At 57.6% G+C, this 23,997-nt stretch overlaps 6 protein-coding genes and 1 non-coding gene across 7 annotated transcripts; 5 read left to right on the forward strand and 2 right to left on the reverse strand.

Annotated features, from left to right (window-relative positions):
* Positions 1 to 859: 859 nt before the first annotated feature.
* Positions 860 to 5,731, forward strand: MYCTH_2305929 (uncharacterized protein). Its single transcript, XM_003663725.1, has 2 exons — positions 860 to 1,255; positions 1,952 to 5,731. The coding sequence occupies exon 2, from the start codon at positions 2,007 to 2,009 to the stop codon at positions 5,484 to 5,486; it is 3,480 nt and encodes a 1,159-aa protein (XP_003663773.1). The 5' UTR covers positions 860 to 1,255; positions 1,952 to 2,006; the 3' UTR covers positions 5,487 to 5,731.
* Positions 5,732 to 5,808: 77 nt separating this feature from the next.
* On the reverse strand, positions 5,809 to 6,929 carry MYCTH_2305931 (uncharacterized protein). Its single transcript, XM_003663726.1, has 2 exons — positions 6,294 to 6,929; positions 5,809 to 6,182 (listed from the first exon to the last, which is right to left on the reverse strand). Exons 1-2 carry the CDS (start codon positions 6,717 to 6,719, stop codon positions 6,132 to 6,134), a joined length of 477 nt encoding a protein of 158 aa, XP_003663774.1. The 5' UTR covers positions 6,720 to 6,929; the 3' UTR covers positions 5,809 to 6,131.
* Positions 6,930 to 7,044: 115 nt separating this feature from the next.
* Positions 7,045 to 9,140, forward strand: MYCTH_2139409 (uncharacterized protein). The gene is made up of 2 exons (XM_003663727.1): positions 7,045 to 7,673; positions 7,737 to 9,140. Exons 1-2 carry the CDS (start codon positions 7,245 to 7,247, stop codon positions 8,649 to 8,651), a joined length of 1,344 nt encoding a protein of 447 aa, XP_003663775.1. The 5' UTR covers positions 7,045 to 7,244; the 3' UTR covers positions 8,652 to 9,140.
* On the reverse strand, positions 9,107 to 15,202 carry MYCTH_2080800 (uncharacterized protein; the record flags this gene model as incomplete). The annotated part of the gene is made up of 4 exons (XM_003663728.1): positions 9,107 to 12,411; positions 12,461 to 12,921; positions 12,976 to 14,789; positions 14,940 to 15,202. The coding sequence occupies 4 exons, from the start codon at positions 15,200 to 15,202 to the stop codon at positions 9,613 to 9,615; spliced, it is 5,337 nt and encodes a 1,778-aa protein (XP_003663776.1). The 3' UTR covers positions 9,107 to 9,612.
* A 1,230-nt stretch (positions 15,203 to 16,432) lies between these two features.
* On the forward strand, positions 16,433 to 21,259 carry MYCTH_2305937 (uncharacterized protein). The gene is made up of 5 exons (XM_003663729.1): positions 16,433 to 16,976; positions 17,044 to 17,070; positions 17,126 to 18,111; positions 18,165 to 19,866; positions 19,972 to 21,259. The coding sequence occupies exons 1-5, from the start codon at positions 16,572 to 16,574 to the stop codon at positions 20,908 to 20,910; spliced, it is 4,059 nt and encodes a 1,352-aa protein (XP_003663777.1). The 5' UTR covers positions 16,433 to 16,571; the 3' UTR covers positions 20,911 to 21,259.
* Positions 21,260 to 21,289: 30 nt separating this feature from the next.
* Positions 21,290 to 21,374, forward strand: MYCTH_t102. The gene has a single exon. It is a non-coding gene; the product is annotated as a tRNA-Ala (tRNA).
* A 717-nt stretch (positions 21,375 to 22,091) lies between these two features.
* Positions 22,092 to 23,163, forward strand: MYCTH_112025 (glutathione S-transferase-like protein). Its single transcript, XM_003663730.1, has 2 exons — positions 22,092 to 22,272; positions 22,406 to 23,163. The coding sequence occupies exons 1-2, from the start codon at positions 22,219 to 22,221 to the stop codon at positions 23,021 to 23,023; spliced, it is 672 nt and encodes a 223-aa protein (XP_003663778.1). The 5' UTR covers positions 22,092 to 22,218; the 3' UTR covers positions 23,024 to 23,163.
* The last annotated feature ends 834 nt before the right edge of the window (positions 23,164 to 23,997 follow it).

Here is a 23,997-nt window from a genome sequence, read left to right on the forward strand (position 1 = left end):
TATTTTTCTCAGGCAACCGCTGTTGTGGCTCTTGCTGTTAATATTCCACCATGGCTGCTATCATCGAGCTGGTCACTTCCCACCCAGGACGGGGCAGCGGTAATGGCATCGAAGGCGATAGGACCGATTCAACGAGAAGCATTCCGCACACAAAACATCGAGCCACAGTGCCTTGAGAGATCAAAAGCAACCCGAGTCGAAATTCGGCGCAATACTGCGAAAAGTCTGGCACGGCGTCCGGGCTATTGGCGGCGTCTTGCCCGCTGGCTCATGGCTCTTGCCTGTGGGTGTGACCGGGATCTCCACCACATTCGGCAAGCCATGTGGGACGCCCCTGGGGCCCTGGAACGATAGGAACGACAAGCAACCAGCCGTCTAGACCGCCCTGCCGTCAAGGTTGAAAAGGATCTCCCTTTTCTTTTTTTTTTTTCCTACGGCGTTCCGGATGATACCGAGCAATTGATGCTTTGCGAGCAATTGCCCGGATTCTCGGACGACGACGCGGTCGATAAGGACAGCCAGGGTCTTGCAGCCTGGTGCCAACGTCGGGTGACGTGTGCCCGGTGCTTCGGCGGGGTAGCGGTCAAACAGCCCAGCGGAAGCTGCACTGCAGCATATCATCGAAGCGACAATCAAGACCCCTCGTTGGAGCTTGCGCCCTTCTTGCAGTCTGCCCCCCTGAAGAGATGATGCCGTCCGGTTTGGAAGGTCCTGAAACCGGGGAAGCCTGATTCAAGCTCGAGGGCATACGACGTCACTCAGATTCGAAGCAGAAAGCCGTGACTTTTGGATGTGGCTGAAATGGTCTGACCACTCACAGAACAGTCAGGTGAGCCGTACTCGGTACGGATTACTCTGCACAAAGGGAACGGGACACGAGCTCGGCAGAGTTTGTCCCGCAACTTGCAGTTGGCGTTTAGGGACGCCTTCGTGAAAGAGGCACATTGTGACGGATTTTTTGGAAGGGACATGGCTCGCCAGGTCTGCGATTTCATGCCTGGCTTCTTGCTTGCCTCAGCAAAAGCCATGGGCATTCCTGGGAGAAGAGGATGCTCGGCCGTGACTGAGCACGGTCCTGATTCGCCAAATGTTTGTTTATGGACCCGCTGCGCTATTCCATTTTGGGAACGCATAGTCTGGTCCGGCTGAAAGGACCACATCACTTGGGGCTCGTCGCAGTTGTGCAACGCCCAGTGGAATCCGACAAGCAACACGCGCCCGCCCCGACCCGACCGACGGAATCGGCACTGAGAAGGTAAGACCTGCCCATCGCTCCTCCAGTTTCCCACCTTATCCACCCCGGCCTGCCCCTACATAATCGGTCTCGTGATCTCCGCGATGCTTGGGCTGCCTAGCTCGATGCCACCGGGATTGCGCGAGTATTGATTGTTGGCTGGAGGTTGGTGACGCCGGGAACCCGCCTGCGAAATTTTCTCGCGGCGCGCTCCACGCGGCCTCACATCCCCGTCGTTTTTTGTATGTCTAAATTCCCCCGAGCCAGATCGCCTCCACTTCGCCGTTCCCGGGTGTTGCGGCCGGGCTAGTGTCCAGGCCGTTGCTGCTCCCTCTTGCTCCGGATCGGTGTCGGTGCCGAGCGTCGCGGCGCACACGCTCTTCACCTGGCCTCTGCCCCATTTTCCTTCAGCGAGCGCTGAGGCGGGCGGGCCCTTGGGCGGATTGTTCTCTTTGCTCGCGCCAGGAGTGGATCCGATCCCCCCCCCCCTACCGCCTAGAGTGCAGCAGCAGCAGCGACAGGCCCAGCGCCCCCCAAAGCCAGAAACCCGTTTTGCCCCGTTGAACCACTGCACACTGCCCTCTCCGACACAACCGCGACGCGACTGCTCCATCGCGACAAGCTGTCGTCGCGCCCCTGCCCATCTCCCTTTTATCGCCGTCTTAGTTAATGACATTCGGTGTGCACGAATTTCGTGGCCACTAACGGCGCTGCAAGAAATTCACCTCATGGGCGCGACCAGTCCCGCTGGAACCCTCTCCCTCCGATCGACATGAGCTCCTGGATCAACGAGGCCGCTGTCCCGAACCACAATGGCAACGGCTTCCCTCAGATCAACGACCCCTCCGCTGTCGCCGGTTCCATGATGGATCCCTCCGCCTTCATGGGCAATCCCGCCCAGTTCAATCCGCAGTTCGCGAACCCGCAGCAGATGGTCATGCCGAACGGCCCTATGCGCAATGCATCGCCTTCGTTCCCAAACCCTATGTATCAAACCAACTCGGTCGTCCCGTCGAAGCGCCCAAGGCCGAGCAATGATAACATGGGCCAGTCTCCGCGCCCGGCGCCCGGGATGCTTCCAACGTCGCGTGCCGAAACACCGCAACAATCCGCGTTTCCGGGTTTTCAGCAGCCCGGCATGGCGCAACAGTCGTCGGGCCAGCCGTCGCCATATCCCCATCTCCAGCCGAATGGCTCCACAAACGCGACACCGTCGCCCATCATGGCGAACCAGATGCGCCCCGGGAGTGTTCCCCAGAGAGTCGCCTCGTCCTCGCCGCACCCGTTCTCACCCGCCGCGCAACAGTTTCCGCAACCGTCTCCCTTGTCTACCGAACATGGTGGCGCCACGCCCCAGTCCTTTATGCAGCAAAATGCTTTCCAGCAAAACTTCAACCCTCAGTTCAGTGCCGCACAATCCCCGGCGAGGCCGTCTCCTTCTCCCAACCCGATCACCGGCCAGATGATGCCTCAACAAATGGGGCAGATGCAAATGGGGCAAGTACCCCAGCAGATGCAGCAGATGCAACAAATGGGGCAATTGGGCCAGATGCCGGGCCAGGTGTCTGGCCAGATGATGCCGAGTCAAATGGCAGGGCAGCTGCCCGGACAGATGCAGGGACAGATGCAGGGACAGATGGGCCACCAGGTCCCGAACATGATGTTCCCTCAACAAATGGGACAACCCCGGAATGCCCTCGAGCAGCAGAAACTTCTCTACCAGATGCAGCTGCAGCAGCAAGCTCAGCAGACGAGCATGCAAATGCAGCAGATGAACGCCCAAAATATGATGCAGGCGCCCCATCCCAACCCAGCCCAAGCCCAGGCCCAGGCTCAAGTGCAGACGCAAGCGCAGACGCAAGCGCAGGTGCAGGCACAGGCACAGGCACAGGCACAGGCACAAGCACAGGCACAGGCGCAGGCGCAGGCCCGGAACATGATGGCAGCCAGGCAAGGCGCCGTTGCCAATGGGCAGATACCACCGGGCGCAATGAGGCCCCAGCAGGGAGTGCCGCAGCAGCCCATGATGCGGTTGCCTCCGCCGGAGCAGTTCATGAAGCATCTGGCGGCATTCATGAACTCGAAGGGCCTTCCGCTCGACATGCACCCCGTCGTCGATGGCCGCACAGTTCCGCTGTACAACCTGTTCCAGATCGTATACAACAAGGGCGGAGGATATCGCAACACGACACAGTCCAACAGTTGGCTGCAGGTTGCCCAAATCATGGGCTTTGCGCCCCACCAGATTCCTTCGGCCGCGCAACAGCTCAAGAGCATATACGAGCGAAATCTGTTCAAATATGAGGAGTTGTGGACAACACAGCAAAAGATGCGGTTACAGCAACAACAGGGAAGCATGGCGAACGCCCAGGGAATGCAACAGGGGACACCCACCAAGCCGATGCCCTCCGGCCAGATGCCCCCCCAAATGATGCAAGCCGGGCAGCAGGCTCAACTACAAAGCCAGGTGCAATCTCCTGCCAAGCCACCAGGACCGCAGCATCCAAACGCGAATGGTTTCCCCGCTCCCCAACAACCCCCTCATGGCCAGCAGCCGCCGGCGGCTGGCCCTAACCAAGGCCACTCTCGCAATAGCCTGCCGAGGAGCGTCCAGGCGACACCTACGACCGACGAGTTCCCCCTCCCTTCCCCCGCCCAGAGCAAGGCAGGAACGGTATCGGTCCCTGGCTCTGCCCACCCCGAAAATCAGGGACCCGCGGACGACACTGGAAGTTCGATGAAATTTCCCGCCCCTTTCTCGACGAATCCGGACGAGTATGTGCCTTGTTCGCGTGAGATCACAACACACGGCGGGCTTGATGTGAAGGCGATGAAGAAAATCGGCGACGAGCTGCAAAGGGCCAAGATCGATGTTCCACTGCCCATCGATTACGGAAATGTTGATATCCATGCGCTCACAAAGAGCATACAGAGCGGCATCCATGGCGAGGTTCGGCTGGCTCTTGACACGCTAGCGTCGTTGACGTGCAGCGATTACTACTTCGTCAGTCCGACGCAGCCCATCCCTATTCCGCAGATCGACCTCAGACTCTGCGACGAATTAGTCGAAGCTCTGGTCGAATGCGCCGAGGATCAGCTCGACCTGTTGGTGGAGAACTCCGAGGAGGCGTCAAACGAAATCACAATCTCGCCTTACGAGGAGGTGGTGCGCGCATGCCGTACGGAGGGCCTCGCGTTACGTAGCGTAGCCGTCTTTGGATCTTTAGCATACGACCTCGACCGCGCCGCGGATCGGCTCATCTGCATCACCACCATATTGCGCAACCTCTCGTGGCGGGAAGAAAACCACGCGCCACTGGCGGACGAGACGGTCATCAGGTTCCTCTGCGTCCTGATCCGGTACCTGGGTACGCGGGAGATGCTGCTTCGCACCCACGCCAATACACTTGACTTGATGAAGGATTTGGTGACCCTGCTCTCGAACACGGCGAGCGCCGTAGAGATACCAGGGCGAGAGCAAGCCTATTGCTTGTTGCAATTCTTGCTTGCCTTTGCGCCAACTCCGGGTCCGACACTGCACGAGGACAGGCTCTTCTTCCCCCCTTACGAGCCGAGTCTGCACCCGTACCTCCCACATGCCGTCGACTCCCTCGCCAAGCTTCTAGCTCGGGACGAGCCGAACAGGACACACTATCGCAACATCTTCGCTGCTGAAGCCACGGTCGTCACGTCACCGCCGTGTGAGCTCCTTACACGCACTTTCGGGCTCGCAATCAGTCCGATCCCCGATCATCTCCGTGAACACCGCCCCGTAAACTTGCCGCCGTTAGTCGAAGCGCGGAAGCCGCTGTTGATGCAAGGCCTACTCTCGGCGGATATACTGGCTGGTCTGGCGCCCGGATTCGAAAGCGGCGTCACTCGTTCCTGGCTCGCGTCCGGCAATGGATTTGCGCAGAACCTCTTCCTCCTTGCCCGGCAGCTGAGTGCCCAATTCGAGGGTTCGTCGGTCAGACCCGGGAGCGGTCAATCTAGGGCCCAGCCCAAGAAAGATTTGGATCTCGTCTATATCATCGGACTGGCCGTCAGCATGCTCAGACGACTCACAGAGAAGGCGCTGGATCCCAATGACCCGACTGGGGAAAGCAGCATCCCGCCGGAGGTGCTTCCTACTAAGGAAAGCGTGCTTGGGCTCCTGCAACTGCAATCCCAGGAGTGGGCCAAGGAAGGGATACTGGCCGACCTGCTCGACTACGCGAGCATGGTGGACAAGAGCCTTGGACGGCGAGGGTGAGCGGGCCAGTAGAAGGGTTGGGTTCGGAGGGGCTTGGTGTTGGGCGTTTGATTAGCAAGCGGGCATGTATTTGCGTAGACTGTGCTCGGGGTAGTGCGTGGATATCCTTCAACGAGTTGGTGCAGGTTCTGGGTTGGCAGCACTATCTTCTCGTCCGAGCAGTCTCTGGTGTACAAGTGCTGTTGCTCTTTCTTTTTGGAAATGATGCGTTGGATGATATAGAATGCGAGCGCAGTGACACGGCAGTGCTCATCCGCTCTGATAGTTTCGCATCATGCGATATATCGATGGTTACCGGGGGGTTCCAGTCTTGTTGGTATCTTCTCGCCATTCTTGCTCGTGTCGAGTGATATTTCACAGGGTGCTACGTGCAATTGTATTTGTACACGAAGGCCAGCCGTTGTTGACGAGCTAAAACCTAGTTCTAAGCAAACATTGTACAATTCTATAATTAACGTTCATCCAGCCACGGATTTTCCACAGCCAATAAATGCGACACAGCCAAAATAATCGTACAATTGGTCCGCTCTTCAGGCAGCGATCATGTATTCTCCCCAGGCCATGTGTTCGGACAATAAACCACCGCATGCCAGTCCCACTCTCATCCTCGCAATTCCGTCAATCGACTTGCACTCTTGTCACCATCTAAAAGCCCTGCTTCTCCAACCACCCTGTCACTTCCTCCTTTCGATGGCCCTGTAACCAGCGCGTTAGCATAGATCAGTCACTTGGGAGAACAAAAGAGCCCTGATGGAGAGAGAAAGCGACAGGAAGCTCTAGAGGGATAAGAAAAGAACCAAGTCCTACCGGAACGATAATGTGGCCTGTGAGATTGTTCACCACCACACCCTTCTCCGGCAGTCCCAACCCCTGCGCCAGTGCCGAGCGGAACCGTGCCCGGTCGCCCTCCACCTTCTTAATCGTGGTCAGCTTCTTGTTACCGCCGCGCTTGGCGAGGTGGTACACGGCGAGCTGGTTGGAGGGCGTGCGCCGGACGAAATATGGTTTGGCGACTTGGGGTTGTGTGACGGAAGCCGGTTCTTGAGCTGCTGGAGAAGAAGATGGTGGCGGGTTTGAGGCTGTCGTTGTCCGTGTCGTCGTCGTGGTGGTGGAAGGAGGCTGGGAGGGCGTGGAATATGCTCGGGCGAGTGGTGTTGTCGAGAGCGCAGTTTGTCTGAGCGCCAGTCGTGACGGGGTTGCAAATCCCCGCAGGAGGGTCGCCGGTCGCAACATGGTGAGTTGTGGTCCGTGGAATGGTTGACTACTTGCCTCTACCACGTGCGATGTTCGGGACTGGCGATGGGACTTGGATTCTTCTCGCGATCGAAGCTTACCGCTTTCCTAATTGAGCATCGCAGCGGCAGGGCAGCCAAAATCGCCGGGCTGCGGCAGAATGATTCGCCGGCCCAACCATTTTCATCCCGCCCTTGCCAATTCTGGACTAGGTTGAGCTGGAGCATGGACCCTCCTCGCACCGCACTGGCTGCCCGCTCCGCCCACGGTTGGATCATGCTTTCCAAATTTTGACCCCACCAAAGATCAAAAGACGCCTCGAGTCGGAAAATTGGCGGTTGCGCTGCTGCATCGGGTTTCTTTCGCTCCCCTGCAACCCTCCGACCCCGACTCCTCGCTCCCTCTGTGACCAAGTCTCACCCCCGGGAAACCCCCCCCAAAGTTGGTACGGAGTAATTCAAAGCATTTTCCGTCGACGACGCAACTATCACCAGAAATTGCTTTGTATCACAAACAGCGGGAATCATGGCTTCTGCACCCACCGCCAACGGCGACGCCGCCGCGGCCGATTACAACCTCATTTCTAAGCTCGCCAAGCACCTCGATCGCCACCTTATCTTCCCGCTTCTCGAGTTCAGCGCTTCCCAACTGGTCGACGAGGAAAGCGGCGAGGTCAAGGATGAGGCAAAGGCGCGCGAGATCTCGCAGGCGAAATACTCGCTTCTAAAGAAGACCAACATGACGGACTACGTAGCCAACCTTTACTGCGAGCTTCAGGGCCTCGAGGAGCCGCCCGCCGAGTTTGCCGAGAAGAAGCAAAAGGTGTTCAGCCAGCTGCAGAAGTACGAGCAGGAGACGAGCAAGATCATTGAGCTTCTTGAGCGCGATGATGTGGTCAACAACCTTAGGAGTGACAAGGTGGCCAACTTGGAGTTTCTGAAGCGGGATCATCAGGTGCGATCTCTCTTTGGCCTCTGGAGCCTAACGCAGCTTTAATGCTAACTGCCGGGGCCACAGGTGACAATGGAGATGGTGGATGCCCTGTTTGAACTCGGAAACCTACAATACAGCTGCGGCAACTACGCCGACGCGTCCGAGATGCTCTACCGCTTCCGCGTCCTCTCTACTGATAACGACAAGGTGGCGTATGCGACATGGGGCAGGCTCGCCTGCGAGATCCTCACCATGAACTGGGAGACGGCCATGGAGGAGTTGCAAAAGGTTCGCGAGACCATCGACTCGAGGCTGTCACAGAACCCGCTGGCGCAGCTGCACCACAGGACCGCCCTCACCCACTGGGCCCTGTTCCCCCTCTTCAACTTCGAAAAGGCCCGCGAGCCGATCCTCGAGCTCTTCTTCAGCGCCGGCTACATCAACACTATCCAGGCGAACTGCGCGTGGATCCTGCGCTACCTCGCCGTCGCCGTAATCACGAACCGCAGCCGCGCCAAGAACCCCGGCATCCACCAGAAGCAGATGAAGGACATCGTTCGGATCGTGAAGCAGGAGGCGTACGAGTACCAAGATCCGGTCACGCGCTTCGTGCACGCGCTCTGCATTGACTTCGACTTCGAGGAGGCCCAGCGGCAGCTGGTTCTGGCCGAGGAGGTTCTCCGTGCTGATTTCTTCCTCCTTGCGCACGCCGACGACTTCGTCGACTCGGCGAGGCATCTGATCTTTGAGAGTTACTGCAAGATCCATGCTCGCATCTCGCTGCAGGATCTGAGCGCGAGACTGGGCCTGAATGCGGACGCGGCCGAGAAGTGGATTGTTAACCTCATCCGTGACACCAGGCTTGACGCCAAGATTGACTATAAGGAGGGTACAGTCGTCATGAACCACCCGCCAAGCTCCGTCTACCAGCAGGTTATCGAGAAGACCAAGGGCGGCTTCTTCAGGACGCAGGTTCTGAGCGCGGCGGTTGCAAAGTAGGAGCAGCAACTCGAGAACGAAACTATGGGGGAGGATCGTAATCAGAGCGGGGAGGAACAACCAGCTCTGGAACAGCCAGCTGCGGAGCACAGGCAGGACGGGAACCCCCCAACCCGCGAACCTGCCAATTGATGGCCTAACCTGAGCCGGGGGCTTTCTTGCTTTGGCGGTTCAGCGCCGGACAGCGGAGTTGCAAAACTGGAATTGTGGGGGTTCTATGTCCCCCATCAAATCATGTGGCTTGATAGGGGAGGGCGGAGGTCTGGGTTTGCGGATTTGCAGCATCGGTAGACATCGTGCAATGGCGGCGACCATATATCACTATGCCGTTACAGCGGATGGGCAGCGATGTACATATACCTCGACGGCGCATGAGAATGGTTATGGCTGATGGCTTGCTTGGCGGATTCACTACAGGATTTGCCAAAAGGGAAAAGTTTGAGCCACATGCTCTTCGTCCAGATTGCCGTTATTCATTCCCTCGGACTGCTCTGCTTTCCTTGCACTTTGCGAGCTGGCCCGTCAACCTTCATCGTCCTTGTAGACGTGATTGTTGAAGACGTGATGTATTGGACGTTTTTCAGCAAGCTGCGTATTGCTATTATTTCCCCCCCGCGAGGACAGCTTGGTTGATCATTCACATCCGTTCCAGCCCAAGTTTGCCTCAACTATTAGCATACCCTTATTTATGACTAGATTTGGGCGAGAGATCAGCTTGCCGTCTTTCTAGACTGTGGTAGTATGCGAAATCCTTCCAACTTCCCGAACCTCTGTTGTTCCAGTGCTGTTCAGAGTTCACGCAGTCTTTGCCACCGGCCGCTGAGGTATATGGATGGATCTCTAGATTAAGAAGAAGCCGAAAAGCCCTCGACACCTTGTACACTGGGGCAGGACGTCTCTACTGGTATACTCTTCTCTGTGCCTAGGCTCAAACGCGCATTAACCGTCTACGTCTCGCCCATCACCCTTCCCTGCCAGCGAGCCACGTCCTTCCCTTTAGCTCATCAATGGCACTGTCCCTCAACCACCACGCACCATCCATCGCCGCGACCTCGTCCGCCTTCTTCTCCTGCTCGGAACTACCGGCTTCAGGCGCAGGCGCACCCAGTGAAACTTTCTTCTTGCTCTTTCCTGAAGATCCTTTCTTTGCTTTCCCTTTCCCCTTCGTTGTGCCAGCCTCTTCCTGTTGCTGCCTCTCTGTTCCACCGGGGCCCTTTCCCTGCGCAAAACTTCCTCTCCTCTCCGCCCACTCAAAAAGCAAGCGCAGACCTAGCAAGCGATCTCTCGACCACCCACCCACGCCGTCCGCTCCAGCCCTCAACGTCAACCTCGCATCTACCGCAGTGCTCGCTCCTTCCCCCTCGCCTACCCCACCACCCCCAGCGCCAAGCCGATCCAATACCATGGCCCTCTCGGCAACTGACAAACCCGCCAGCGCATCCAGCCCAAACACCCACTCAAGACATGGCTCGCCGTCTTTTTTCCGCCACTGCTGATCGCGGTCACTCCCCTCCATCATGATCGCCTCGTCAGCGCCAGCCCCATCATCCACCGCCGCAGAAAGCGAACGAAGCGTCGCCGAAAACGTCCCTTCGTCAGCAGGCCTGCGGCGTAGATACACGGTTTGGTTTCGACGGAAGTCGTCCCGTAGCCGCGGGGTGTCGGCAAATGGGATCGCCAGGTCCCAGTAGCCGAGGGCTTTGGCGTCTGTCTCGACGCGTTCAATATCGTCCAGAGGTGGGAGAAGGCAGGGTGTTTGGCGGCGGAGGGTGATGGTTGCCGACTCGGCCGGGCCGGAAGGGCTTTCCTCATTGGTGTCCATTGGCGTAGTCTGATAGGCGGCGACTGCGGCAGCTGATGGGGAGTCTGGTCGGAGATGGATGAGAATTGGGACATTGAGAGGCTGATTGGTAACCAGGTCTTTTGTGACTAGGCACCGGTGCTCAGTTGCGAGGACCCAAAAGTGGCGGAAGGCTTGTAGGTGAGAGCGGTTATCTTGAACGTTGGCCGGGAAGAGAGGGTAAAAGGCAACAAGGAGCGAGGCAATAGCCAGGTTGGAGGTGTTGAATGTGGCCGTTCCGGAGCCGAGAAAGAGTGCCCCGATGGCGAGGTGGGCAGCAAGGTGGCTGCCGTAAGAGGTGGTGCTGTCGTCTCGGCCGTGGAGGGCGCGGAGCCGGCGGAGGACGATTATATCTCCCGTTCCGGCCATCACCGTTGCACACGACAGCGCTAGCACATCCATGCACATGCATGCGTTATTTCGGGCCAATTCGCTGTCGTAGTTGTTTACCGGTATCCGGACTATGCGCATGAATTGGTCGAGATAATGGACCAGCAGATCTCGAACCCTGACGTTGGCAGATCCGGCAAAGCGCAAACCGAGAGCAAAGCATAGGCCGGCGAGGATCGAAAAAAAGGGCAGGTCACGACTCCGTAACTTGGAAATGCTGGTCAGCTGGTAGAGAGGCCTATATTCCACGGGCAGGCCGCGCTCAATCCACTCGAAGGTAGGGTCTACCTCGTTCCAGAGGATGAGGTGTTTCGCAACTGTCCGCAGGAGCAAGATATCCGGTCGGACGTAGTCAAACTGCAACAGGGTGTCGGGGACGTCGATCTTGCGTGCCACTATCTTGTCTTCAGACTTCATGTAGATGAGCGCGATGGCCACCACAGCCCCAGCAGCTGACCAGTCGAGGATATGGACAAGCTCTACCCTCTTGGTCGCCGTGGCTATTGTGAGTAGCTTTTCTGTCAGATGCATATCGCGCAGGCCCTTGAGATCGCTTCCCTTGCCGAGGTTTATGAAACCGAGGGCGAATCCAGCCGCGAGGCGGTAACTCTCGTCGCGGACGGCTCCGCCCTCCTCCTCATCCTCCTCCCCGGGACTATCGACCTGCTCAATTTCTGAAAGCATGATCTCGCTCATGCGCCGGTGCTGGCTGTTGCAGTAAACCAGCCCGATGCCCATGACACCGGTGGTCTGCGTTGCAGTCGAGAGGTTGAGGTCGGCGGCCCCGCGAGGCAGCATGCGAGTGACGTGGACGGACAGGAGGCGAGTCATAAGCGCGTCCATGGTCCCGATATAGGACGCGGCCAAGCCAAGGAGCAGGCCAATGGTGGTCATGGTATGCTTCGGGGTGAGGTACTTAAACGCCACCCATCTGGCAACCGACTTGAGGTGCCCGTTCAGCCCGAGGGCTAGAAGGAAGCCGGCGTGACGGTTGCTGAGGTCCTGACCCGGTTTATTGTACAAAATCCAGGAGGTGTCGATGCCTTTCGCCTGGGGCGATATCGCTAGACCGCCAGAGACGCCCTGATGGAAGAACGCCCAGCTGATCTTCTCCTCTGGAAACATGTTCTTGTCGACGCTCACCATGTTGTTTGCAGGCTTGACAAGGCAACTCAGGTTGAATGCCGAGATCTGGTACTTCTGAGTAAGTAGTGGGTACCGAAGAGCAAAATGAAGCAAGCCCCTCCCGGCTGAGATGGCTAGGGTGCTGTTCGCAATAGTCGTGACCAGTTCTTTCTGCTTCTCCAGATAGTCTGCCTCGGTCCATTCTGGCTTTGGATCCAGGCGTACAACACGGTGCTTGCTGGTAGATAGCATGCCCTGTGCTTCGTTCAGTCTCCTATCTTCCCTAAACAAGGAACGCACAACAGCTTGACGCTCCGCAGCGCCGGCATCCTCAACGTGGTCGTTAGGTCCTTCGAGGGTCCGGCACAAGGTCTGAAAATCCCACTTTGCCTCATGCGAAGGGACCTGGGTGAAAGTTAGCGGATGAGATACTACAAGACATTGGAGTGCTGACTTTAACATCGGAACTAAGGGATTGCCAGGTCTTGGTTGGCTGTAATACGCTGCTCACATCTGTGCGACCGATGAGAGCGAGCAGGTCCTTCGGCCACGACAGTGGGGGGTCTGGCTGACAGGTGGAAATAACATCTTGCAGGGCCGTAAGAATTGCCTCTGGTAGGGTCTCAAGTATTTGGGAAGTAAAGCCGCACTGGTGCATAGCTGTCACCGCTTCGAGCCGATGGGTGACTGATTTGAACCTGGCAAGTAGTCTTTCGAACATCAGCGTACGAGGCGTAAGACTCGCCCACAGCTGGTCCCGCAGCCTTCCACCGGCACTATCGCGAGTCGCGTTGGCGTACAGGTCCGATAACGTGGGATACTCAGTATCGTGACCGCCCGCGAGGTGCTCTTGTATCCAGGAAAGAATGCAGTACTCTGATGGAGGTTCGGCCAAGTCGGACAGAACAAATGGGACTAAAGAGTGGTTAGCCTCTTGACACAGGACAAATCATGTCGGGACTAACATACAGAGGTCATTAGCGGGAGTTGGCTCCGCCTGTGCGCCCAGCGCGTAGAGGGCCACGTATCGGTGCCATCCCAGCCACTTGGCAAGTTGGTGTAGAAGCGCCTTAAGGTCGGTTTGGCCGGGTGACAGATACTCTGAGGACAAGATATTCAACTTTTGTTCCTCGACAAAGAGGTGAAGGGCAAGCATTACACTCCATGCTGCCGTATTACGGGGCTCGCCGGTCCTGCTTAGTGCCGTAGGGAGATACCCTTCAAATCCAAATGCCGATAGCCCACTCGTCGAGGCCATCCATCTCCTGGCGAGGTGTATATGAAACAAGACATAGTCACTTGAAGCCGTTGGTTCCGCGCTGATGGTACCGGGCGCTTCAGGCGATTCGTCCAGCAGCCACTGCCACGCCTTCTTACGCATCCACGGGGGACAAGCAGATGAGTTCGGTGTCTCACGCAAATGCATCGCTTCCCACTTGTTCTTCGCAACCGCCGTGACGACTTCACTGCCGAGTGTCCGCAGTGAGGTTTCGCTATTATGCCCCATGGCCAAAAAGCTCGACAAAAGCAGGATTGTCACTGCCGACCACTCGATGTCGACAATTCCATGTACGAGCCCTTGGCGCTTCGTGTCCTGGAGCCATTGCATGACATGCCACCACCCAGCAACGACCCTATCCGCATATGAAGGGTGGAGGACGCTTCTGCAGACATCTAGGACCATGCGTACCTGCGGGGACGAGGGTTGCAGTTGAATCCTTATGCGATGGTATTTGCCGTCCTTGTCCCTAAGGTCGACCGTCCCCCGGGAATCAGCGTGGCACATGGCGTCAATCTGGGTTCCAGTCAAGTTGACGCCGAGAGAGTGTCGTCCCTGAGCTGCTACATTGACCCTGTGGCTGCCGGAGAACTCGAGACTGCTCAAATTGTCGAACAAGAGCAGCGGCAGGGCGAGTGTCGTGACCTTTCCCCATGGTGACTGAAGACTGAGCTCTCTGCCGCCGTTTCTGTCTTCTGACAAAATCATGATAGATTCGTATCCATCGGATATCTTGCAAGAATCAACCACACTCTGAACCCTTCTAGGTTCACCAGGAATGATGAGGAGATCGTCAAGATCCGGAGAGCGCTTCGCCTTTCTCTTCTTAGGGGCGGTGTCCTCAAGTCCCTGGACATAAAGAGTGAGCAGCTGGAGCCTCTTGTCGACCGGATCTTGAATAGCAATTAACAAGATTGATCGGCCTTGCTCATCAGCAGCAGTCTGTGGACCTGCAAGAATGAAAACCTTGGCCTGCGTCTTAGCGGGCTTGCTGGAGAGCGAGTATCGCATGTTGGTGTTTTCCATACTGACGCTCTGAATCTTTGTAAAGAGCATCTCGCGTGCAAGACCATCGAAGTCGTGGTCATCAAGGCCCATATTATGAAACCCTTCAAAGTCACCGCCAGCACGCAACTCTTCGAGGAGGTTGTCAACCGGTGCCTCCGGAAGGTGGTTGATACGGTTATAGTTGTAGCTGCCGCCAAAACTCGGGCCGCCATAGCCGCTGCTGAGCCGCAAGCGGTGATTGCCATGCGACTCGATACGTCTGCTACCATGGCCACCGTGTATTGACTGTTCGGCAAACGTCGCTCTGTCTTGCGAGGCAGACAGGTCGGCACGGGCCAAGAGCGAGCTCACTAGCCGTGATTGCCTGCGCTTAGCATCGTTGCCTCTTTCTGCGTCGACTAGGGAGTTCAATGCCTCCTCGAGGGCCTTGTCCTTGTCCTCTGCCTTAACGCTCTTTCTCGACTTCTTGCCGGGGAGGGGTACACCAAAGCTTTCTCTTGTCGAGGCGTTGATCGGGGTCGCGGCGCCGCTTGCCAGTCCCGGAGCCATGGAGCTTCGCCGGCGGGACGGTTTGTGCTTTCGTTTTTGCTGCGGGCCAAGGAAAGGGTCCTCGATCTCGGGGTAGGTTAACCGCCATACGGTGTACATGTTGGTGCCCCGGTTGACTGTGACCGCAATGGTGAGCTCGCGATGGCCTGGTGCAGAAGGAACCGGGATATGAACAGCCTCGACGTGAAGGATCTCTTCAGCGCGATTGAGAAGTACAGGAGCCGCAGGCGTTTTGCGGCTCTTGCCAGTCGCTGGCGGTTCGGGATGAGTAACCACCAAGCCAATCTCGAGCAATGGATCGGTCAGACACACCAAGCGAGGCCAATGACTCTCGCTCGCCTCCATAGGTTGCTGCCACATATTTTCCAATGTAAAACTAAGCCGCAAGGGTAGAACTTTTGGGTTTCCCAAGCCCTCGGTCGAAAATTCTGTCAGACTCTGGCCATGGGTATGACGGGGACCCGGCGGCTGCGAAGAGACAAACGACGTCGGAGGAACTTTGGGCAACCTCAAGGAAACCGAAGTGTTATCGACTCGCAACTTTCGTTGTATGATGACGCCGCGGGGCCCAGCGCAGGCCGACTCGACTTCGAATGGCATATGAACGACATGGCTTGTCCCCGACAGAAAGTAGATATGCGCCTGCGACCTGAGGAAGACAACGAGGGCTCGCGAAAGGGTGGGTTTTGCGGATGAATGCTTTGTGCGATCTCTTGGTTTGGCGGTGCCCTCTGGACAGTCTGCAGAGACAGGGAAGTAGGCAAGGATGGCCTGCGTCACGGGTTCCTTCTCACGGTCGAATCGAAAGCTTTTGCGGAAGAGACCGCCCCGAGACCAGACGACGCCGTTCTCCGTGGTTAGAAGTTCGTCTTGATACTCGCGGCCATCTTCCTTGCTGATGAAGATCTCCCAGGAATAAGAAGAGGTGGGTGCATCTGGTGGCAAAATCCCTTCCTCGATCGCGTGCCGCAGTCCAATGGGTTGATGCAGCCCGAGAGACGTGACCGTGGCCATGTTGACCACGCAGTTGTGGGTGTCTCCGTAAGCTACATCAGATGCCGGAACGTTGGTGTCGTACCACAGATTAGCGGTGCTGATTCCATGTCTGTCGAGTAACCGCAAGCTGGTGGTTGCTCAGCAGCCCGAAAAGTCAAAAGTCAACTGCGATCCCGATAGAACCTGGAAGATTCCTCCTCTAGGCCTTCAGCGGGATGCGCCTCAAGGTGGAAGGCGCGTTCAGAGCGTGTCAAGCTGACAAGGCCACCCGATTTGGTGCCCCACCAGGAGGGGCAGGCGAGGGTTTAGTTAATTGGCCGCGCAAGGCTCAGCTCCTTTGAGAGCTCGGTACTGTCCTGCACACCAATGGAAGGTATGTACTGTACTGTATGTACGGATTACAGTGCATTAGTGTGAAGCCCCGCAGTGAGTGGTTTGGTGGGTGCCGTGCTGGGTACCTGACCGCCTTACTTACGTTACCGGTAAGGCAGGGCACGGTAGGTACCGTATGCCCTGTAACCCCTACATAGTTATGTACATACGTACCTCCATACCTCATTGAGACTCGCCTAAGCTCTGACGTAGCGCTTGGCTTCGCGCCCAAGCTCTAGCTCCAGGTCCGAAACGGACACAACAGCTTGACTACTCCCCAACCGCAAGGGCCTTGACAGCTACTCTCTTCCCAACCCTCGAAATCTACCGCCATGAAGGTTCCTCGATCGCCCCAATCAACATGACCGATAGCTCGCCGCAGCCCGGCGACAATGACCGACAAGAAACGTCAGAAACACAGCCGAGCCCCGGATGCGCAACCGACCGAGACACCAGCGTGACAAAAGCAGGCACGCCCGGCGATGCTCCGCTTTCCTCTTCTCAGAGTGCCACGATGGCGGAAAATTGCCCGGGGACGACGGAGGGGTTATCGACTGATAATCGTGATGGCAGCGATGACGACGAAGAGGATGATGAGGGGGATGAGGACGAAGAAGAGGAAGACGAAGAAGACGAGGAGGACGAGGAGGAAGAGGAGGAAGATGAAGAACCGAAGCTCAAATATGCGCGGCTCACGCAGCATCTTGGCCCTGTGTATCGAAACGGCGATGCCACGAGCGCGTTTCTCGTGGCTGGAGACAAGATGGTCCGGTTGCCCCAAAGCCCTTTCTCTGTCAGGTACTCGTTGTCACAATTGCTGACTCTGACCAAAGATCGTCGGGACGCACAACGGTAATATTGTGAGTCGTATCTCCCATCTATTCTTCGGCATTTTATTAACATTGCGGTGTGTAGCATGTCGTCCAATTACCGGCACTCCAGTCCATACGTGTTTACCATGCCCACTCCGCCTCCGTTACTTCCATCGCGATCTCCCCTTTCCCTCCACCACTCCCGACTGCCAGGGGAGAAGCAGCTCCCAGGTCCGTCCCAGGTAGCCCTCTACGACCACCCACTGAAACATCCGAGGGCCATGCGCCCCCGGCCGCCGCCTCCAGGAGGCCAAGGGAGCCACCACTCGTGCCGAATATACCGTCCAACAACATCTACATTGCGACGTCGTCGATGGATGGCAACATATGTGTCCAGTCCTTGGTCGATCCCAAGGATGTGCAGCTTCGGAACTTCGCCCGTCCTGTGCAGGCGGTTGCCCTCTCTCCCGAGTACAAGCATGACAAGATGTACCTGTCCGGTGGGCTGGCAGGCCAGCTCGTTCTGACCGTCGGCGCACCAACCGGCAGGAGTACGTCCATGACGACGGGTGCCACTGCGCAGGCCTCAGGATGGTTGGGAAGCATGGTCGGCGCCGGCACCGGCAAGGACACCGTACTGCATTCGGGGGAGGGCACCATCAACACGATCAAGTGGTCCTTGTCCGGAAAGTATGTGGCCTGGCAAAACGAGCACGGGGTCAAGATCATGCGCACGAAGCTGCACCTTGACCACGCCGATGCAGACGATGCTTGGAAGCGTATCGGGCACATCGACCGGCCACAGACAGAAGAGTGGGAGACCATGGCGGGCGTGTGGAAGGCCCGGATCGAGTGGATTGACGAGCAAGCCGTTGAGCATGACGAGACTCCCACGGACCGCGCTGAGGTTGTCCTATCGCCTGCGGCTGAAAGCCTGAGACAGCAGCAACTCAAGAGCAGCAGAAAGATCGAGCGATTGCTTGTGGGCTGGGGCGGCACCATCTGGATCGTCCACATTCACCCCGGCGGCATTGGGACGGGCAGAAATGCCGGGGAGAGGTCCGCTGGACGGGCAGAAATTGTGAAGATGTGAGTTCGTCGTGTTCTCTCTTATTCGCGTCTTCTGCTAACGGAAGGGCCAGACTTCGCATGGATTGCATCATTTCCGGCCTTTCGCTATATACCCAAACTTTGTTGCTTGTTCTGGCTTACTGCTTACCCGACGAGGACGAGGAGGAGGAAGACGGCCGGGAGACTCGCGGACACGTACGCTCATTGTCCGAAGCCTCCAGGGAAAACAGGCGCTCTGGTGGAATCCCTCGGAGGCAAAACAACCAGCCCCCAGAACTGCGACTCATCGACCTCTCGTCACAAGCCGAGGTGGATAAGGATGGGCTTACTATCAGCCGCTACGAGAGATTATCATCCAACGACTACCACCTCGGGATCCTGCCCGCTCAAAACGCTGCGGCTGCGGCATCGTCCCGTGGCGCCCTGGAGACATTGGCAGGGCTGGGTTCCGAGATGCTGAACGCTGCACTGAACCCCTTGTCTCTGTTTAGCTCGGCGGCGAGCGTCATGAGCAGAGGAAGCGACGGTGCCTCCGGAACCAACGTGCCGCCTCCTGCAAGTCGGACAGGACGTGCCTCGGTACACCCGCATCTCCTCAAGCCGGGCGTAAAAATCTTCATTCATAGCCCATACGACTGCGTGCTTGCAACGCGCAGAGACTTGGGCGACCACTTGGCATGGCTTCTGGATCATCACCAGTACCAACAAGCGTGGCAGCTTGTCGACGAGCATCCCGAGATAATGGCGGGCGCGCCGGACGCAACACCTTCCTCGCCCCAGCATACGCACAGCACGGATGATTTCTATGACGATTCAGCATCGGTCACCGAAGGTATGCGCTCCTTTTACTCGGCCGCAGAAAAGGAAAAGCGGAGAATCGGCGAGCTCTGGATACAAGACATCATCGAGACGGGCGACTGGGCGAGGGCAGGGCAGGTGTGCGGTAAGGTCCTTGGGACTCCCGATCGCTGGGAGAAGTGGGTGTGGACGTTTGCCGGTGCCAACAAGTTTGATGAGATTGTGAATTACATCCCCACGGAGCGCACGCGGCCGCCGATGCCGGGTACCCTCTACGAGGTCATGCTTGGGCACTACCTTCAGGTCAACAAACCCAGGTTTCGTGAGCTATTGGAACGATGGTCTCCGGATCTCTACGACGTGAGTGCCATCACGACCGTACTTGAGAACCAACTGAAGTACAGGGACGTGCGGGAAGACAGCGTCGAGGACGGCGAGGTCGGCCGTGACTGGCGCATTGTCATGGAGAGCCTCGCCAAACTGCACGAGGCAAACGGCAGGAACAGGGAGGCGCTGCGATGCCACATCAGGCTCCAGGACGCCGACTCGGCCATGCGGCTGATCAAGGAAGGCCACCTCGCCGACGCGGTGGCAGATGACATTCCGAGCTTCATTGGCCTGCGCGTGCCGCAGGGTCAGGCTGGCAAAATGAGCCAAGCCGAGCTAGAGGAGGCGACGGCGGAAGCCATCACTCTTTTGGTAGACGAGGCACAGCACGGCCTGGTGAAGCCCGAGGACGTTGTCAGCCAGCTACAGGAGAAGAGCCTGGACCTGTACACATTCTTCTACCTCCGCGGTTTGTGGCGGGGAGAGGGCATCCACGAGCACTCGGACGAATCACGCGCGCGCCTGGCCACTGACAGCAAATCCTTGGTCGACCATTTCGCCGACCTTGCTGTGCATCTCTTTGCCATGTATGAGCAGCCGCTCCTGATGGACTTTCTGAAAACCTCGACTGCGTACGCGTTCGAGAAGGTAACCCTCTTGTTCCCCCCCCCCCCCCCCTCTTCCCTCCCCCGGGCCCCTGCGCGCGCCTTTTCCTATCAAGCCTGGACGATACGCTAATGCTATCCTCGACAGGCTGCTCAAGAATGCGAAGTGCGCAACTACGTGCCCGAGCTGGTTTACCTCTACTCCAAGACGGGCCAGACGAAGCGCGCCCTCTACCTCATCATCGACCGCCTGGGCGACGTGAGCCGCGCCATTGCCTTCGCCAAGGAGCAGGACGACCCGGACCTGTGGGAGGATTTGCTCACATACAGCATGGATAAGCCGCGCTTCATCCGTGCGCTGCTCGAGGAGGTCGGCACGGCAATCAATCCCATTACCCTGGTGCGCCGAATACCGGAGGGACTGGAGATCGAGGGCCTCCGCGAGGGGCTGAAGCACATCATGAAGGAGCACGAGATACAGTACAGCATCTGTGAGGGTGTGGCGAAGGTGCTGCGGAGCGAGGTGGCCGCCGCGCAGCGACTGCTGAGGATGGGCCAGAGGAGGGGGGTCAAGTTTGAAGTTGCGCCCCCGGGGGATCTCCCATACGAGAATGAGAAAGACGTACCGCTGCCAGCAGTGGAAGCAGCAGCACCACCGCCGCCTCCCCCGCCGGCCGAGAATCGATCCTCCGCCGCTGCTGAGCAGGCGCCTCCGGCGCAAACCAATGGTGATGCCGCCGCCGCCGCCGCCGTGGCCCGCCCGGCGTCGGATAGCAGAAAAGCGCGGAAGTGGGCGCCGGGCCACTGCGCGGAGTGCCTCGAGCCGTTCGTGCCCTGGGAAACCGAGACTCTGGTGGGGTTCGCGTGCGGGCACGTCTTCCACGTGTCCCACCTGCTACGGCGGCTTCGCCCGGGGGAGGAGGAGGAGGTGGATGAGGTGCTCCTGCGCGGGATTGCCGAACCTCGGGCGTCGGCGACGCACCTCGTCGGGGCCAAGGTCACGCACGCGAGGTTACTGAGGGACCGCATCGCGGGAGGCTGCCCCGTGTGTGTGTGTGCGGATAAGGGGGGAGAAGGCCGGTATTAGGGGGCGGAGAAGAGAAGAAAGAGGGGCGGAGAAGAGAAGAAAGAGGGGCGGAGAAGAGAAGAAAGAGGGGCGGAGAAGAGAAGAAAGAGGGGCGGAGAAGAGAAGAAAGAGGGACGGACGAAGGAGAGGGTCGAGGGATTCGCTTGGGTCGCGGATGGTTTGGCGTATCGCATCACGGCATGCCGGACGGGGCGGTTTGTAAATACGGGGCCTGGGTTGCTTTTTTTTTTTTTTTCTTGTTGTTTTCCTGTTAGCTGTGTATACCTCTCCCAACGTGTGTTGGCCTCCCCCCATTTTTTTAAACGCCCGCTCTCCGACGCTGTTGCCGTCAAGAAGTCGCTCTCCAGACGACGACTTGTAATAGCAATGTCACCACCAAGGGCGTGTGGCTCAGTTGGTAGAGCGTTCGCTTAGCATACTCAATTGTATGCGAAAGGTCCTGGGTTCGATTCCCAGCTCGTCCAAAGCCAAGGTTGTGAGATGGGCTATTCGATTTGTTTTATCTTTGCTCCCTTTTCAAAAAATTTTTATTCCCACCATCTCATGTCCCCGTCCCTGGGTGGGTCTTTAGCGGGCTCTTTTCTTGTTTTCCCTCCCTTGCGAGGGCTCGGACCGCCCGGCGGAGCCGGAGCGGGTCTGGGTGTTGATTTGTCAGTTTCGGCTCTTGACGCGGTCAGGACTGTTATTATTAATTAATGTTTTGAAGGGACAACTGGTTGCTTTGTAGGGTAGTAGAAGTTTCGAGAAAGCGGGGGTGACCATTGTGTCTCCAAAGTGCGAGCTGAGTTGTCTCGCGGATATCCGCAGGTGTGGGACAAGTGTTAGATTGGTCTCTTGCCCGGAGTTTCTGGGCACGGATCGGCTCCCGGCCGCCGCCACAGCGGTCATCGTCATCAGGGGCGTGTTGTCTGGCGTTCGGGTGAACCGGCAGGATTACTGTTTACGGATTACAGTATACGCAGGAGTGACGAGCGCGCCCGGGTTTGTTCTGGTGGAGTCGGAAGTCACCCCCGGACAGGGGAGCGGAGACTTGTTTGAGCGGGAGGGGTTGCCGCAGTGCGAGTGTCGAGGTAATCGTTGGGTTGCCGCGAGGAGGGGAAAGAGGAGGTGGGTTCTTGTGATCTTCAGGGAAGGAAGTTATTATTTATAAAAGAGAGGGTGGCCCTCCTCAATCAAACTCAACTAGTCAACACTCAACACCACCTGTTGTCATTTTCTCTTCGGAGCACGCAATTCACAAACTCTCGAACCAACACACATCGTCTGGACTCAAAAAGTTCACATAATACATACCTTACTCCGGCTCCCATGGCTCCCTTCGGCAGGATCTATACCTACCCTAACAACTACCGCGTCCAGCGGGTAAGTCAGCAGCGGTGTTTCTTTCTTTCTCCTCTATCCCCCTCTCTCCCCCCCTCTCCCTCTCTTTCCCTTCCCTCTACCCGCCCTCTGTCTCTTTTCTTCCAGGTCGCGCGCTGGCTAACGCCCCTCGCAGGTTCAGGCCATCGCGGCCCTGAACGGTCTCGAGGTCGAGGTCGTTCCCGACTTCCAGATGGGCGTGACCAACAAGACGCCCGAGTTCCTCGCCAAGTTCCCGCTGGGCAAGGTGCCGGCGTTTGAGACGGCGGACGGCAGCCTCCAGCTGACCGAGGGCCAGGCGATCGCGCGGTTCGTGGCCGAGAGCGGGCCCAAGGCGGACCAGCTTGTCGGCGCGGACCCCAAGACGCGCGCGCTCATCGAGATGTGGACGTGCTTTGCCGAGCAGGAGCTGGGCGCCAACCTGGTCCCGCCCCTGCTGATGGTGGTGGCCAAGATGTTCCCCTACGACGAGGCCCGGTACAACTTCCACGTCGCGGCCGTCGAGAGGGCGCTCAAGAGGATCGAGCACGAGCTCAAGGACGGGAGGAAGTTCCTCGTCGGCGGCCAGCTCACCCTCGCCGACATCATGATCGCGGGCGTGCTGCAGCTGGGCACCAAGTTCGTCGTGGACAAGGACATGCGCAAGGAGGTGCCCGCCGTGGAGGCCTACCTGAAGGCCATCATGGAGATCCCCGAGATGAAGCAGGCGTTTGGGGACCTGCAGGCGTGCGAGACCCGGGTCAAGCCCGAGTAGAGGACGGTTCTTATCTCTCTCCTCCTCCTCCTTCTTCTTCTTCTCTCTCCTTGCAGCAACGCCTGCTGTTAGTTGGAGGCTAGAGGCGCAGAAAGTAGAGTCAATGGAAGGACCACAGATCATTAATTAATAATGCTGAGCACCACGCCTCCCGACGAGAACCACAACGGCGCTGTGCCTTCCCTCAGGTTCGGCTGAGACCACAGGATGATCCTGTAAGCCGATCCATCCTCCCCCCATTGTAGCCGTGACTTCTTGATATCCTAGCTGGGTTGGGCATCCAAGCGGGTCGAAAGAGGAAAAGAGGAGGCTCAAAAGGTTGCCTAAAGACGTCCTCTCCTCTCCTCTCTACAGCATCATTTTATATAATAACGTGCCATCTCGAACCTGCTGCCAATGCGAAAGCCGTGGCTAAGTTAGCTAGGATGACGCATCAAGCACGTAACTTGCTCACGCACCCCTTTTGGTTTCCTTGTCCGATAAGCCGATTCCGTTGGCATTTCCATCTTCGTCATTGGAGTCCTGCTCACTGTAGCCGGGCAACGGTTGCATGAAAACCCACCCCACTTGCGTCCACATGTGCTGTTTTAATTACCAGTTAGGAGACTGGCCACCGCCAACCAGTTCGGGAAGGCTAGATCACGCAGAGGAGGTTGGTTGCCTTGGAGAGGTCGGAAATTATCTGTCTCGGCCATTCTTCTCATATCATTCATTCATTGGGGAAATAATATGTGCGTGACGCGGAGTCAGCGCATCAAATATTTCTTCACTTCAGAGAGGTTCGATATCGAACCACACACATAATTAATCTCCGAGCCCTCGCCCAGCGATTAATAGTATCGTAGCATGTCTTGCCAGTAAGCAGACAGTGGCTTTCCTGGGATCCATTCACAATGTACCGATCGCCCCTGATGAGCAAAGAGGAAGAGGACGGGCTTCGCGTCTTTCCAGGCGACCCTGCGACGGTCTCGCGG

This window comes from Thermothelomyces thermophilus, chromosome 4 (assembly GCF_000226095.1).
Source record: "Thermothelomyces thermophilus ATCC 42464 chromosome 4, complete sequence".
NCBI classification, from domain to species: Eukaryota; Fungi; Ascomycota; class Sordariomycetes; order Sordariales; family Chaetomiaceae; genus Thermothelomyces; species Thermothelomyces thermophilus.

Bases quoted from the DNA above. Each gene is read 5' to 3' on its own strand.
- MYCTH_2139409 (XM_003663727.1), top strand. From the start codon at position 7,245: ATGGCTTCTGCACCCACCGCCAACGGCGACGCCGCCGCGGCCGATTAC. The intron at 7,674-7,736 runs GTGCGATCTCTC...CCGGGGCCACAG, and splicing joins TTCTGAAGCGGGATCATCAG to GTGACAATGGAGATGGTGGA.
- MYCTH_2305929 (XM_003663725.1), top strand. From the start codon at position 2,007: ATGAGCTCCTGGATCAACGAGGCCGCTGTCCCGAACCACAATGGCAAC.
- MYCTH_2305931 (XM_003663726.1), bottom strand. From the start codon at position 6,719: ATGTTGCGACCGGCGACCCTCCTGCGGGGATTTGCAACCCCGTCACGA. The intron at 6,183-6,293 runs GTAGGACTTGGT...CGCTGGTTACAG, and splicing joins CAGGCCACATTATCGTTCCG to GGCCATCGAAAGGAGGAAGT.
- MYCTH_112025 (XM_003663730.1), top strand. From the start codon at position 22,219: ATGGCTCCCTTCGGCAGGATCTATACCTACCCTAACAACTACCGCGTC. The intron at 22,273-22,405 runs GTAAGTCAGCAG...CGCCCCTCGCAG, and splicing joins ACAACTACCGCGTCCAGCGG to GTTCAGGCCATCGCGGCCCT.
- MYCTH_2305937 (XM_003663729.1), top strand. From the start codon at position 16,572: ATGACCGATAGCTCGCCGCAGCCCGGCGACAATGACCGACAAGAAACG. The intron at 16,977-17,043 runs GTCCGGTTGCCC...CTCTGACCAAAG, and splicing joins TCGTGGCTGGAGACAAGATG to ATCGTCGGGACGCACAACGG. The intron at 17,071-17,125 runs GTGAGTCGTATC...TGCGGTGTGTAG, and splicing joins GGACGCACAACGGTAATATT to CATGTCGTCCAATTACCGGC.